We start from the raw sequence: 16,018 nt of genomic DNA on the forward strand, positions 1-16,018 counted from the left end.
AGATACGTTTTTCGTGGTGCTGTACACACAGCCGGGACCTGTGAAACGACCAAGTCGAGGGTCCCATTGTACAGTGATGCCACAAGCGCACAACGGTTGGCGAGCCGCTCTGTGGTTGATGTCGCGCTCCTTCACTTCGGAAGGCAGTCGGCATCGTCTCTGTCGTTTAGTGAAACAAGGAGGCCTTATCGAGTAGTGGACCAGATTTGCGATTGCATTCAAGAGTTCCTTGTTGATAAAACTCAGTACGCCGCTCTTACGGGACCAAAATCGACGGTTTTAAATGTAATTTCTGGAGCACCAACAATAATAAAATTTCGAATAATTTTTAGTCTCTCCGAAATTTCATCCTTGATGCTTCCTGTCTCGGTTAATATTCCAGATACTTGTAACCACTGAAGACTTTAATAATTTGTCCATTACAACTTACATCCTTCACTTTTTTAATTTTTCCTGCTCACCTTCATTACTCCACTTTTTGTTGAACTTACTTCCATGCCTACTTCTTCCATTTCTCTCTTGGAGGTATTTAATTGTTCGTCCAATTTCTGCCCATGTTCTTCCCAAATCACCAACTCATCTGCATCTGGTATGACTTTCGTATTATCTGCTGCTATCCCTTGCCAAATCTTCCTATACTTCCTTCCCAATCGTCTCCGTTCGTTGTTAAGTCATTCAGATATTTTGCCATGTATAATGTCACAATTCTGAGATTTTTGGAAACGTTTCAGATTCTCAGTAGCATTCCGTTTGAAAGTTCCTAGTACATTCACACCCTGCCATTTGTTTTCCCTCGCAATAGCGTCACAAGTCGTTTTTATTGTTAAGAATGCTACTGCGAAGGTCTTTCTGAAATTCCAGTTTCTCTTACACAACCCGTCTGTTTGGATAAATGACATGTAAAATTCATGTCCCATGTAGTTCTGTGTTATATCTGATTATCTGCTAAAATTATCTTTCGTAAATCTTCATGCAGTGTCACAGTAGTACTATTCCTCTGTAATTTCCACAGAGTGCCTTGTTAACATACTTGTAACATACTTCAAGACAGGTTCAGTAATTACGTTTGTCGAAACATCAGAAATTTTTCCCTATATCCATACTATCCTCATTGTTCTATACAGCCACCGAATTACAATAGGTCCTGCGAATTTAATATTTTCCACTGTGATTTCATGTACTTCTGGAGCTTTGCCATTCTCCATTTCTAATAAAGCTTTCTCTCCCTGCAAAATCTTCACATTTTGTCATTCTATTTCGTCTGTGACGGTGGTATTTCCTTTGTTTATCTCATTACGTGCATTTGTTTAATTCTGTCCTTGATATTGTGAAGTATTCTTCACTTACTTTCAAAACTTCTTCTTCCTCCCATTATGGGTTTTCCATGTTTGTTGATAAGTTTTGAAGTATTTTCTTTTTTCTTCCTTCTCTTACCGAATACTCAGTAAAATATCTTCCTGACGTCCTTAATATTCTCTTTTTTTTTGGGGTTTTCTCAAGACATGATGTTAGTCAACGCTTTCTTATTTCTTGCTGCTTTACTTAGTCGTTTCTATTTGTCTGTGTTATGTTCCGTTCTGTTTTCGAAACATTCTGGCCGTGCGTTCTTCTTCTTCTTGACCGCTTTTGCAGTTCTTTCATTAAATCGTGAAGTTTTTGGTTGATGACTTTTTGGATATCCTTCCATATGTTTCTTCCGTTACACGGACTAGAGCCAGTTTGAAGCTCAATCATTCTTCCTCTGTGTTCTTCGTCTCATCTTCGTCGTAATCTCCAGATGTTTATCTCTTGGATTTCTCTATTCTCCAATTCCCAGCACTTGATTTTTGGCTGTTTTTTTCGTATGTACCTTTTATGAATTTTTTCGATGTCGCTTCCAACAAAAAAATGGTTCAAATGGCTCTGAGCACTATGGGACTCAACTGCTGGGGTCATTAGTCCCCTAGAACTTAGAACTAGTTAAACCTAACTAACCTAAGGACATCCAAGCCCGAGGCAGGATTCGAACCTGCGACCGCAGAGGTCTTGCGGTTCCAGACTGCAGCGCCTTTAACCGCACGGCCACTTCGGCCGGCTCGCTTCCAACAATCAGCACTCTCTGTTGAGAGTAATCCTTGGCATTACTTTCACTTCTGTCAGGCATTTGCTCATTTTTGAATTTACTATTATATCTTGTATCTGGTAAGCTTGTAACTATCTCTTCTCTTATACCATACATTACCAGTTTACTTCTCCCACATTTATCTCGTAATACCCCACCTTCCTTGATTCTGTGATCTTGTACTTGGTTTCCCATGATGCTCTTGTATTTTCCTGTGAGATAATTCTAAGACATGCATGCAATTTTACAGAGATCTACTCACATGTTTGGCTTAGTACACAAATCTAAGTGTTAGGAAGTACACTCCTGGAAATGGAAAAAAGAACACATTGACACCGGTGTGTCAGACCCACCATACTTGCTCCAGACACTGCGAGAGGGCTGTACAAGCAATGATCACACACACCGCACAGCGGAGACACCAGGAACCGCGCTGTTGGCCGTCGAATGGCGCTAGCTGCGCAGCATTTGTGCACCGCCGCCGTCAGTGTCTGCCAGTTTGCCGTGGCATACGGAGCTCCATCGCAGTCTTTAACACTGGTAGCATGCCGCGACAGCGTGGACGTGAACCGTATGTGCAGTTGACGGACTTTGAGCGAGGGCGTATAGTGGGCATGCGGGAGGCCGGGTGGACGTACCGCCGAATTGCTCAACACGTGGGGCGTGAGGTCTCCACAGTACATCGATGTTGTCGCCAGTGGTCGGCGGAAGGTGCACGTGCCCGTCGACCTGGGACCGGACCGCAGCGACGCATGGATGCACGCCAAGACCGTAGGATCCTACGCAGTGCCGTAGGGGACCGCACCGCCACTTCCCAGCAAATAATGGACACTGTTGCTCCTGGGGTATCGGCGAGGACCATTCGCAACCGTCTCCATGAAGCTGGGCTACGGTCCCGCACACCGTTAGGCCGTCTTCCGCTCACGCCCCAACATCGTGCAGCCCGCCTCCAGTGGTGTCGCGACAGGCGTGAATGGTGGGACGAATGGAGACGTGTCGTCTTCAGCGATGAGAGTCGCTTCTGCCTTGGTGCCAATGATGGTCGTATGCGTGTTTGGCGCTGTGCAGGTGAGCGCCACAATGAGGACTGCATACGACCGAGGCACACAGGGCCAACACCCGTCATCATGGTGTGGGGAGCGATCTCCTACACTGGCCGTACACCACTGGTGATCGTCGAGGGGACACTGAATAGTGCACGGTACATCCAAACCGTCATCGAACCCATCGTTCTACCATTCCTAGACCGGCAAGGGAACTTGCTGTTCCAACAGCACAATGTACGTCCGCATGTATCCCGTGCCACCCAACGTGCTCTAGAAGGTGTAACTCAACTACCCTGGCCAGCAAGATCTCCGGATCAGTCCCCCATTGAGCATGTTTGGGACTGGATGAAGCGTCGTCTCACGCGGTCTGCACGTCCAGCACGAACGCTGGTCCAACTGAGGCGCCAGGTGGAAATGGCATGGCAAGCCGTTCCAGAGGACTAAATCCAGCATCTCTACGCTCGTCTTCATGGGAGAATAGCAGCCTGCATTGCTGCGAAAGGTGGATATACACTGTACTAGTGCCGACATTGTGCATGCTCTGTTGCCTGTGTCTATGTGCCTGTGGTTCTGTCAGTGTGATCATGTGATGTATCTGACCCCAGGAATGTGTCAATAAAGTTTCCCCTTCCCGGGACAATGAATTCACGGTGTTCTTATTTCAATTTCCAGGAGTGTATTTTCTGGAAGTATGTATCTGGTGTGTAGCCTTGCACAGATATAACACGTGTACGATAAACAGGCCAACACAGAAGATAGCAGGAGCTTGCAAAATGTGTGTAAACAGAAGAAAGAAAATTTGTTGGGTAATGGGCTAAAGAGGAGATACATTACTGAACTAGGGAGAAAAGAAATTCTTGGTGCAACTTGACAGAAACATTCTTAAGCATTAAGGAATAATCAGTTCTATAATGTGACAGATGTTGCGGTTAAAAATTGTAGAGGAAGACCAAGAGATAAATACAGTACGTACGGGTCGCAGGAGTTATTCCGACTTGAGGAGGTTAGTATAGGAAATACTAACGAGGATTAGTACATCAGACCAGACTTTGGACTGAACTACAACAGAAACAGTATGAACTCAAGGGTAGAAACAATGCACGACAATTTCGGAAAAACCCGTCAGCGCACCCACAGAAAGTTTGTCATTCTCAAGTGGAAACAAGCAAATATTGTCTGATGCCGCGTCTTTTGCTGACGAAAGCGTCAATTCGGCGAAGCACCACGAAGGACTTATGAAAATGTGTGGGGGAGGAGAGAGGTGGAATCAGTAGATGTGGAGAACATGTACAGACAAACAGATGGCTACAATTTAAGAAAAATTGGATGATTTATTCAACAGAATTATTATTACATCTCTCACACTTATGCAGGCAGTTACTCGACTTGTAATTTGTTGAGAGGATAATCATGCCAAATTCTGTGAAACTGGAGCGTTACATAGTCAAAATCCCGAGCTGGGATTTGCTCCGAAATTTCTCAATGTTCGGCGAACTTGCTGCTCAAGGGTTGGTTTATCAGGCACGAAGAGAAGCAGTAGAAAATCTCGCCGTGTACGGAAGGGCATCATCTTGCTGTAATGCAGGTCCAGGGTGGCTTCCCATGAAGGTAACAAAGCAAGGCGTAGAATGTCGTCGGCGTACCGCTTTTCTGTATTGCTGTAAGGGTGAGGCGGTTGACAACCGAAAGGGCCCTGATCTGAAATGAAGTGGCACCTCTGAGCATCGCTCCTGGCTGTCGGGCTCCTATGCTACTGCTGTCCGGGGCGACTCAAGCTGCGTCTTCGCTGTTCACCTTGGCTCAGTTCAAAGCACCACTCCTGAAGACTACCCCAGCCAATGAGATTCAAATCTGAATGTGTCCGTCACCACCGCAAGTGAGCTTCTGTAAACAGGCTGGTTGTTTTGCATAGGTCAATGGCAGGTGGCATGAGGGACTCAGTGAGGTGCGCCCCCTTTCTATGAACCACCTATTAACGATTCTTGTGAACGCTGAAGCACCAGCTCGATCGATGATACTGGTCAATCCACGGCTCAGTGTTCCACTCTCATTATTGCTCGGTCCTCACTTTCTGTCTCTCTAAGTCGACTGCTTGCTTCTTGACGCTGTGTTTGGCCATGGTTCACCATTTCCTGCCTAAACCGTTGAATAGTGACACGACTCCTACTCAAATGTCGACCGATTTGCCCGTAACTCCTAGAGGCTTCTTTGGGCGCAGTTACACATCCTCTATCAAATGCTGACATCTGAGTACATTGTTCATTCGCCTGTCTGCGAGGTAAAGTGTTTATCTAACTGCATATACGAAATGGAATTCGCAAAGACTTTAGGTCCTGGCATCAACCTGTCCCCCGGTTACTCTTCTTGCCATCTGCATTGTGAAACTGCGGTGCTTCGTCACACGTTCATCCATCGGCCGCCCAAGTTTACAACTTTGCATTTTCAGCCCAAGTTTGCAATTTTGCATTTTCAGTCAGAATGGGAATTTGTGACCAGTTTGCATAACTGCCGATATTTCGGAGGGAGAACACCCCGACATTTTCAAGGCGTACTACAACGGACAGGCGACGTACATGCAAATTTGAAACCTCGGTTCTCGGACTGAAGCAGGAAAGATAACACACACACTGAACACTAGTGCCACCAAAGATGACCAAAGTCAGAGCTATCGATAGTGTGACTACGAACTCGCAGGTGAGGTTGCATTAACTCTGTCCCTCTGTTTAGGATGATCTTAGTCTGCGTAAGGCGGGTGTATATCGCATTCCCTGTAGCTGCGGCATGGCATATATTGGTCAAATTATCAGGATCGTGGAGGACCGATGTACTGAGCATAAACGGCACACACGATTACAGCAGCCAATTAGATCTGCTATTGCCGAACATTGCTTGGGTACTGGTCACCCCATGTTATATAATAACACTGAAATGTTGGCATGCACGTCCAGCTATTGGGACAGTGTTGTTAAGGAGGCAGTCGAGATTAAATTAGCGAGAAACCTCGTTAACAGGGATGGAGGTTTTTTCTTCTAATAATTTCCGGGTATGCAGCCGGATCCCATCGACATTCTGCCACGATATTTCGGCCCAGAGACGTCCGGCCATCATCAGGTGAGTACTCAACTACTGAAGAGCCCAGGTGCAGTCGCGGTATTTATGCCGAATCTCGCACATGTGAAATATACAGGCATCCTACAGCGCATGCGTCAGGTGTTGACATGCGCAGCATAGCCGAGTTGTACGTGCTGCCCTCGGTGGTGGAAATAAAGGTTCATCTAGTCATTGAGTATCGAATGACACTGTCGATTCCGCTGTGATTGTATAATTTTAATAACAGGATTCCAATTTTTATCCAGCTGAAAGCCGTTGTCTCGATTTATAAGATTATTGGCAAGACGTATTTCCACTGATTCCTTGATTACGGAATCCCAAAAACCGGAAACCGGGGATAAAATTTCAGAAGTCACATGGAGGTTTTTGTTTAAACTCTGTTTGGAATCCGGATGTCCCCCTTGTCAAAAAACATAGGGACAGAGTCAATGCTACCTCACCTGCGAGTTCGTAGTCTCACTATCGATAGCTCTGACTTTGGTCATCTTTGGTGGCACTAGCGTTCAGTGTGCGTGTTATCTTTCTTGCATCAGTCCGAGAACCGAGGTTATATATTTGCATGTACGCCGCCTGTCCGTTCTAGTTTGCCTTGAAAATGGCGGGGTGTTCTCCTGCCGAAATATCGGCGGTGGCTGAAAGTGTTACCTGGTTGAATTCCCGGAAGTTATTTGAAAGATGTACACGCCAGGAGAAACTCATGTCTCAGCTGTTTCCAAGTTTCTGTCTTGTTGGCCCATTCAAAACGTCCATGCCGTCTCTTGGACCTGAACTGACACCAGCACTTCTTGTCGATTATGAAAACCGCTGTGAGAGACAAAGTTGACATCAGATATCTGTACGACCACTGTTTTTGCCGTGTTTTATATGGCTGTGGGAGCTGCAGCGTTTCTTGTAGACACGTTGAGGACTTCAAGTTGTCACACCAACAAATCAGAAATACTTACTATGTAGATGTGCTCACGACGAAAAACGATAGGTTAGTTCAGCCATTATGTCACGGCGCATGTTGATACGCCGATTCCGCTAAACACACTAGTACGTGCAAGATACTTCACTGCCACGTTTAATGTCAGCACTCAAAATCGACAAGGGTACCCTTTTAAGGGATTGACATTCCCTCCATTGAGTTTGTCTGACTTCGGTTTAAATGAATCCTTCATTCCTATGCACCAGCATTCTGTGACTTGACAAGAACAGCCATGATTTCACCTCAGAAAAATAGAAGTGTAGGTAAGCTACGTGTGTCATAACGGTATACTCACTACCACTGAGCCAAGTAAGAAGCTCTTCCCTTCGTACGCCTCTAAAATATGATGACAAACTGGTTCAAATGGCTCTGAGCAGTATGAGGCCTAATATCTGAGGTCATCAGTCCCCTAGAACTTAGCACTACTTAAACCTATCTAACCTGCACGAGGCAGGATTGGAACCTGCGACCGTAGCGGTCACGCGGTTCCAGAGTGAAGCGCCTAGAACCGCTCGGCTATGATGACATAAGTGACGTGTATAGAAAGGAGATTCGCTATGGTTCTGCTCGTAATGAGTAAATACTATGCTTAACATCGAGGAATGACTTAATACTAGCTGAATGTAACGTGTTGTAATTACATCGAGATTTCGGCCAAGCTCGTCCTTGAATCGCCAATATAGGGCAAGTAGTTTCGGGGCTGTGCAAACACAGGCATAAGGATAGACGATGCATGTCTGGTGTTACGACGGCATCTAAGCTACCCTGCAGGTTGTTTTCTGAAGGCAGCACCACAGTAGAGAAACGGCGCTGCAGGGGTTGTAGACATGGGCGATTTCTATCCACAAGCAGCCTAACACCAGGTGTGGAAGTAAGAGACGATCGGTACATTGAAAATATAAAGTTCCTTGACGTGGTGGAGTCATGTACCGATCCCACGACAAGTTGGCGACGGCGGTTGTGGAGTCATCAGCGTCGTAGGAGTCCTGGATGACTTAAAAGCAGTTGCAATCTGAGGTACGCCCCAGGTGGTTGCACTTTGATCTAGCCATCCTTGGCTACTAGGGCGCCGTTCTACAGTACGTTTTTTTGCCTACGACCGCACAGCCCCGTCGGTATGGGGCACAATGGGCTGCTATGTTAGCCTAATTACTGCGCCATCGCCGACACTGACGCCACACAAGTATAGGAAAAAAGACAGCAGGAAGTTTTTCCTTCTAAGGAAAATTAGATAAGAATCTAACAGGAACATTATCCTAAAAACTGGCCGTGTTCCAGTGATTTCACAGGTTTCTGCAGATGTGCAGTATCCATCGGAATCACCTCATTGCTGATTACATCCCGAAAGAGACTATCACCAGGAGTATTGACTGCTACTTTTCACTTATTGTTCCAAGAATTCCCACTCTCTTTCTGTGAGAGGGTGATAGGGTGATTTTTCCGGGCAGTCCAGGTATGATACGGTGCCTGAGCAATCGTCAAATAATAAATGTGGATGTGGAGCACGATGATAACAGCTGTCACCACCTTTCGAAAATCCGCATCATATTCACCATGAAGACGTAGAAGAAAGGGCAGAATAGGTCACCGAGAATACTGAAGTAAATATTGTGGTTCACATTCACGAAAACCTGATAAGTGAACTCAACCCTAGTACGAAATCAAAGATCACCTCTCGTATGAACTACATCATCCACTCGCAAACTTTTATACTCCTCGTTGGGCTCTCGATTGATTCGTAGCTTTGCTTCGTCTGAATGATTAAATACTATGACTCGTCAGATCTCACTTTATGTTTGTGGCTTTTATGTTATTTGGCCCGGTGAAAACGTGTAGTTCTATTCTAAGTACCTGACTCTAAACGTCCATTTCAACAGCTGTATTCACAAAGATCGCCGGCAAACTACTTGAGACGGAGATTAACTCATTAATAGCAGCAATTTCTGTAAGCTTTAAAACCAATTACCTTCGACAAGACGTGACATTGCCCTTTGGTCCCTGTCGGTTAGCATTTTTATACGGCTACAAATGGTACACACAATGTTGTAGATACGGTGCACACCCTGCGTAGAAAATCCCATGATTATGGAAGTAGTCTGGAAATAATAACTCATTCCACCAATGTGTCTTGTCTGCACGTCATTTCATCTTACTGTGCTAATCCCATACAACCCAATGGCACATATTCCTCAACGTCACAAGTCAGTGGCGGAGTGTCACATGACAGCTTGGTCCCAGTTCTACGCAACATGATGTGCTTCAAAATGATCAGTGGCTTCTTCTCAGGGGATGTGTTTAGTTCACTGAGTCATAACTCAAGAGGTTGTAGGCGCACGCTCTGAAGATCACCATTTTGTGCTATAATTTACTGTCAAGTTTTCAGTCCCAATAATGGCAGATATCAAGGTAACTTAGTTTCACCATCTGCGACATGATCGCGTATACAAACACCGATCCAATAACGTCAAATGTTTTCTTTATTCCAGTCTTTGATCACAATATGAATTCTTTAGACGATGACCGGTTTCAGTCCGTAATGACCATCCTCAGATCCATAATATACAAATATATACACCGAGTGAGCAGTGTGTCTTTCAACATAATACAGCAATACGTATCACGATATGCTACCATACAACCAGGAAGATGTACAGAAAATACGGTAAAACGTACCTTTTTTACACCTTGTCGTAAAGTGATAAGGCCATAGTGGCACCGTGAAAACACATAAATTTAATCAGCATAGCATCGTCATATAGATCTAAAGTAAGGTGTACAATAGGCCGCATCGTCCATTCAGTCATTATTGCAACATATTATGTTGAAAGACACACTGCTCACTAAGTGTATATATATGTATATTATAGATCTGAGGATGGTCATTAGGGACTGAAACCGGTCATCATCTAAAGAATTTATGTTGTGATCAAAGACTGGAATAAAAAAACGTTTAAAAAACATCTGAAGGTAACTTAAATTCTGATTTCTAAGTGTTTCCCCAGTTTACAGTTTAAATAAAGACATATATTACCTGCACTGTCATTCCAAGTGAGGGTGTTAGACATTGTTGATGTTAGTCTGTCCCTCAGTGGGTACACTATTACTTGCTGGTAGCGTAATTCCATAATTCATTTCGAAAGGAGTACGACATGTAACATTCGCAGCTTTCCCACCTGGTGCATTTGAACAACAGTTCCTTCATTAATGACGTTTCTCTTGCGCAGGACATCCTTGTTTATGTCAAGAACATGTCTGTAGAACCAGACCAGAGGTTGACGTCTTTGCCTGGCCCACATTCTGTGCTCGACGTGAATATTGGTGTACTTAAAGTGGCTGGTCTATGGCCTACGCGTCCATACGGTCTGTTCGCCTTCTACACTGCGTGGATATACTTAACGCAGTGGGCTGTATTCGCATTGGACTCTATGTCGCTATATTACTACTGGGGTAACCTTAATATGATAACGGCTGTCTTCTGCAACCTTACGTCTATAACAGCTGGAATTATTAAAATGACTCATTTCTTCATGTACAAGCCGAAGTATTACATGCTCGTTAACAAACTGGACGCACTGGTCGCTTCCCAACAGCGGATTACCGATCCAAATGTAAATTCAAAGTCTATTTTAGTACAAACAAGCAAACTGAATAAATACTCTACCTACATCATTGTGACATACGGAAATCTGGTTGGGGTGCCTTGGATTGTGCTGCCTTTCGTGATGGACACTGGAGAGACAGAAAGGACCCTTCCAGTGGTGGAGTGGTACGGCATACGGCAAGACAAGTCACCCCTTTTCGAGATTGGCTACGTCCTCCAGTGCCTCACCATAATGTACTGGTTCTTCGCAAGCTGGGGTCTGGACCTCTTCTTCGGTGCACTCATGATTCACCTGGCCGGCCAGTTTAAGATTCTCAATAACCGCGTTGCCAATGTGGGGCGAAAAGACGACGCTGCCTTTAATAGCTCACCCTCTGGAGAAACTGAAAGGGAAATAATGGATTTCAACAGAGATGTAGTCTCTAGAAAAACTCCTGTTCAACAGCAAGAGGTCACATTGTACAGTGAACTCCGTAAATGCATCATCGATCACCAAGAGATGATAAGGTGAGTGTATTTTCACATGTATATCTTTTTCTTACACAAAAACGGTAGATATAGTTGCTTTCCCAAGTATTCTATAGAATTAGTTTTCGAATTAAATGGCCCTTATGAAGTGCAACAAAAATTACCACAAATTTAGAGGCTTAGGGTAACTCATCTGAAAACGTCCGCTTCACTAAATCTCTCGAATGGTGTCTAACGATCTGAATCTGTAGTTGTTAGCAGCAAATTCGTTTTGGTATCCGAGTTGAAAGCTAACTGCATCATCTGCTCTTACAAAAGGCTCACTGCTCTAAAATTCGGAAAGACTGGAGGAGAGGTGGAGTGCACTATAGACCGGAAAGTTCTTGGAGATCCAGAGAGACCACGTATCGAGGAAGCCAAAGAGCCTAACGCGAGTACGTCGCTTTCATACTTTCATGGAGCGGTGTGATCACATTCAAGGGTACCGAAGAGTACAGAATTGAAGACTTCATATCACGAATACATTTCCAAAGACTGAGAAAGCTTACAAAATTGGCGTAACTGACAACTTAATCATCACTCTTACTATTCAGTCTGAATACTTTTACGAGATCTGCTGCTAGTTATTCAACAGTTCTTGGTATCGTTTACTGAGTCAGTGCTCCAGCAATATAACAGAGTAACTTATAGATTCCCAACAAAAATGTAAGGCCCTTCGCGAAATATTTTAAAGATCTTTGCTGACTTTCAGATGCCATTTACTGTAACAGTCTTTGTTTTCGTGTGTGACGAACTGTTTACGATGCGTTGGGGCTAATATTCCTTGCCAGAAGTAGTCGATCGGCGATCTGTTTTGCGATAGATTGCTAGCTGAAGTGGCACACCAATTACAGCCATAGTTATAGGACAGCTAATTTTAATGAAAAGGTGTGCTTTGGTGTTCTTTTTCTCAGTACTGGAATTTTTTCATTCGGCTTGCAGTTTCATGAACGACCTGGAGCAGACAGTCAACTTCGTAGTCCTCGTTCAGTTCTCGGCGGGAACATTGGTAATTTGTGTGAATCTGTTCCAGGCTGCATTGGTAAGTAACTCAGCCGATTATTATATTACAGAATCGTTTGGTGACCGAGTATTCTAAGCAAATGTACTACTATTATTAGGCGTTGCACAAATCTAACACTTACGCAACTTATTTCAGAATGTCCAGGACTTTTCTTCGGTGCTCAGAGTTTGCATGTACATGTTTGAGCTCATACTACAGCTTTTCATATACTGTTGGTGCGCTCACGACGTTATGGTGGAGGTACGTAAAACATCACAGATGCTACTTACCATACAACACATTGTATTGAAAAATTTCAAGACTTTTGTTTTTCTTCTGGTAAGATGTCTCTCAACAAACGTAATATGTTTAATGAGAGACGTGTTGATGTACAGCACAAGGCGTTGTATTGACGTTATCGAATCTTTCTTGTAATTTATGCCAATGTGGATCTTCTTCTGACATCTGATGCATACTAAGAAAACAAGCAATGATGTCAATATCAAAATTTAAAGTTTCTTACGACGCAGTCCGTGCATACCATTGGGTTCTTACTGGACAAGAACCGGTTTTAGAGTTGTGATTTCCAGTGTATTCTACACAATAGTCTAAATATTGAGTTTGATAAACAACAGCATGATGATTCTAAGAATGATTACAATTTTATATTTATTTCATTGTCTGTTTGGTTCACAGTCATCAGGTGCCAAAAAATGTTTCACATAAACTAAAAATTTGCGTCGTACCTCAGTACATTTTGTACGGCAACTAACATTGCATGTATAATAGTCTTTCACTAATATTTAATGTTCTTCCTGCATCTTAAGTGCAGATAATATTATAGTTTAAAATATGTGTTTACAATAGAAAATGCTAATAATATTCAATGAGTTTTATGCAAGGAGCCTACGTTTGTGCACTATGAGTATGTTGAGAGACTGCCTTCATTGCTAAGTGTGAAACCATATGTCTCGACAGAAATAATATTTGTCAAAACTCTGTTATCTATCTTCCCCCGGCAGAGAAATTTACTGTAACTTACCGAAAACCCTGTGGCATTTTGTAAACCCGTTAATCTATGCCTTAGGTTCTTAAAATAAGATAAGATTCAGTACCATAAGTCTTCGTATGTCTCTATCCAAATGACTGTTTTGCATGTTACTTGTGCATAGGATCGACGTGGACATACTATTTTTTCATCGTGGCCGTCAATCGACCTCACCGTGTAATTCGTCAGTAGCAATACGTTTCCAACCTTTTTAGCAGCTTTAATGCTATATGTTGATCGGTTTGGTCTTTCCGTTCACTTAGCTAGTATTCACTCATGCTAATAACTTTGTCCTGCTAAGGTCTGAACCTTACGAGATTTTCCAAACTCTTCTACCAACGCTGACTGGGTCGACAACACCGTCGCGTCTTGCAAAGAAATACTTCCTCTTAGCAGGTTCTTGTTTAATAGAACCAGCGGCCATTAACTGTGTGACTGTGATTAATACATCTGCTAACAATCTCAGGCAATGACGTAATTTTCTCAGGTCAGCAGTTGCTGTCATCCATCAATAGCACAACCAGCGATATTACCACAGGCAATTAATGTCATGAGCACCTCTACGTAATTCACATCTCTAAGCTAACATTACGTCAGTGTCAAAAATTACGACAACTTTTCACTTTTGAAAACTCTAGACCACTTCAACAGCATGTAACTGCCTTTCAGAATTTAAGGCGAAGGCTAATAACATCTCCAAAACCCCAAGTGACGTAATCGAAAACAGTCAGTCTCGAAGACGTAAAAAGTTATGGTAAGTTTACTTACAAATAATGTCCTCTTATACTATTAACTATAGTTCATCAAAATTTCAAGCACCATATGCCGATACCTCAATTAATGATTGGACTTCTGTTCAGTAACTTGATCTGCATAAGGTTTAACATGATGAGAATTTATGTTTTTTACTGATCTGTTGTACTCTACATCATGGATGATGGTTAATTACGAAAATCGGTAATGACTAATGGAACAATAAACAGCTGACGGTTGAAATGTATTGTGTATCATTAGCACAAACGCGCTTGCAACATTGCAACAAAAAATTCATCAACACATGTTATAAATCTCCATTATTAACATCTTCTGTTCAGTTTTTATTCGTTCGCCAAAATGCATTCGTGTCGTCAATGCAGTACCAGGAACTCTGGTTCAAATTCAAATGGTTCAAATGGCTCTCAGCACTATGGGACTTAATTTCTGAGGTCATCAGTCCCCTAGAACTTAGAACTACTTAAACCTAACTAACCTAAGGAGGTCATACACATCCATGCCGGAGGCAGGATTCGAACCTGCGACCGTAGGTCGCGCGGTTCCAGACTGTAGTACCTAGAACCACTCGGTCACCCCGGCCTGCGAACTCTGGTTGTTCACACGTATGAGTGAGAGTGCTGTGAAGACTACATTCTTTTTTAATCATAACAAAAGCCGCTGTTCCGACGACTTCTAACATAAAACTATACATATCACAGATATACACATTTTATATAATGACATGACACAGGTTAACTACGTTTCATGTAATATGGAAGTGAAAGGCATTGAATATCCCCAATTATTACAACAAACCGGGCATCGAAACGCCTCACTGAAAGGAAGGTAGTGCCGTCTAAGGATATGCCGTATTCTATTATAAATATCAGCAGGTTTTCTGTGGTGATGCAATACCATAATTGATTACCATGTACACTATATGATCAAAAGTATCCGGACACCTAGCTGAAAATGACTTACAAGTTCGTGGCGCAATCCATCGGTAATGCTGGAATTCAGTATGCTATTTGGCCACCATTAGCCTTGATTACAGCTTACACTCTCACAGGCATACGTTCAATCAGGCGCTGGAAGATTTCTTGTTGAACGGAAGCCCATCCTTCACGAAGTGCTGCACTGAGGAAAGGTATCGATTTCGGTCGGCGAAGCCCGGCACGAAGTCAGCATTCCAAAACAACCCAGAGGTGTTGTATAGGATCAGGTCGGACTCTGTGCAGGGCAGTTCATTACAGGAATGTTATTGTCGCGTAACTACTTCTCCACAGACCGCGCATTATGAACAGCTGCTCGATCGTGTTGAAAGACGCAATCACCTTCCCCAAATTCCTCTTCAACAGTGGGAAGGAACAAGGTGCTTGGAACATCAATGTCTGCTGTGATAGTGCCACGCAAAACAACAAGGGGTGCAAGCACCCTCCATGAAAATCATGACCACACCATAACACCACCGCCTTCGAATTTTACCGTTACCACTACACACGCTGGGAGGTGACGTCCACCGGGCATTCGCCATACCCACACCCTCCCATCGGATCGCCGCATTGTGTACCGTGATTCGTCACTCCAAACAGCATTCTTCCATAGTTCAATCGTCCAATGTTTACGCTCCTAACATCAAGCAAGGCGTTGTTTGGCATTTATCGGTGTGATGAGTGGCTTAAGAGCAGCCGCTCTACCATGAAATCCAAGTATTCTCACCTCCCGCCTAACTTCCGTAGTACTTGAAGTGGATCCTGATGCAGTTTGGAATTCCTGTTTGATTATCTGGATAAGTGGCGGCTTATTACACATTACGACCCTTTTCAACTGTCGGCGGTCTCTGTCAGTCAACAGGCTGCGTATGTCCCTTCACGTTTCCAC

General features: G+C 43.6%; 1 protein-coding gene across 1 annotated transcript in view; it reads left to right on the forward strand.

The window, feature by feature from the left end:
• The first annotated feature begins 207 nt into the window (after positions 1–207).
• The window catches only part of LOC126484430 (odorant receptor Or2-like), a 28,308-nt gene continuing 12,497 nt past the window's right edge, over positions 208–16,018 (forward strand). The window contains exons 1-4 of the mRNA XM_050107945.1: positions 208–285; positions 10,450–11,333; positions 12,276–12,375; positions 12,493–12,597. Of these exons, the coding sequence (XP_049963902.1) occupies positions 10,474–11,333; positions 12,276–12,375; positions 12,493–12,597 (1,065 nt within the window). The 5' untranslated portion in view covers positions 208–285; positions 10,450–10,473. The remainder of the gene's footprint in view (positions 286–10,449; positions 11,334–12,275; positions 12,376–12,492; positions 12,598–16,018) is intronic.

Source organism: Schistocerca serialis, chromosome 6 (genome assembly GCF_023864345.2).
Source record: "Schistocerca serialis cubense isolate TAMUIC-IGC-003099 chromosome 6, iqSchSeri2.2, whole genome shotgun sequence".
In the NCBI taxonomy this organism is placed as follows: domain Eukaryota; kingdom Metazoa; phylum Arthropoda; class Insecta; order Orthoptera; family Acrididae; genus Schistocerca; species Schistocerca serialis.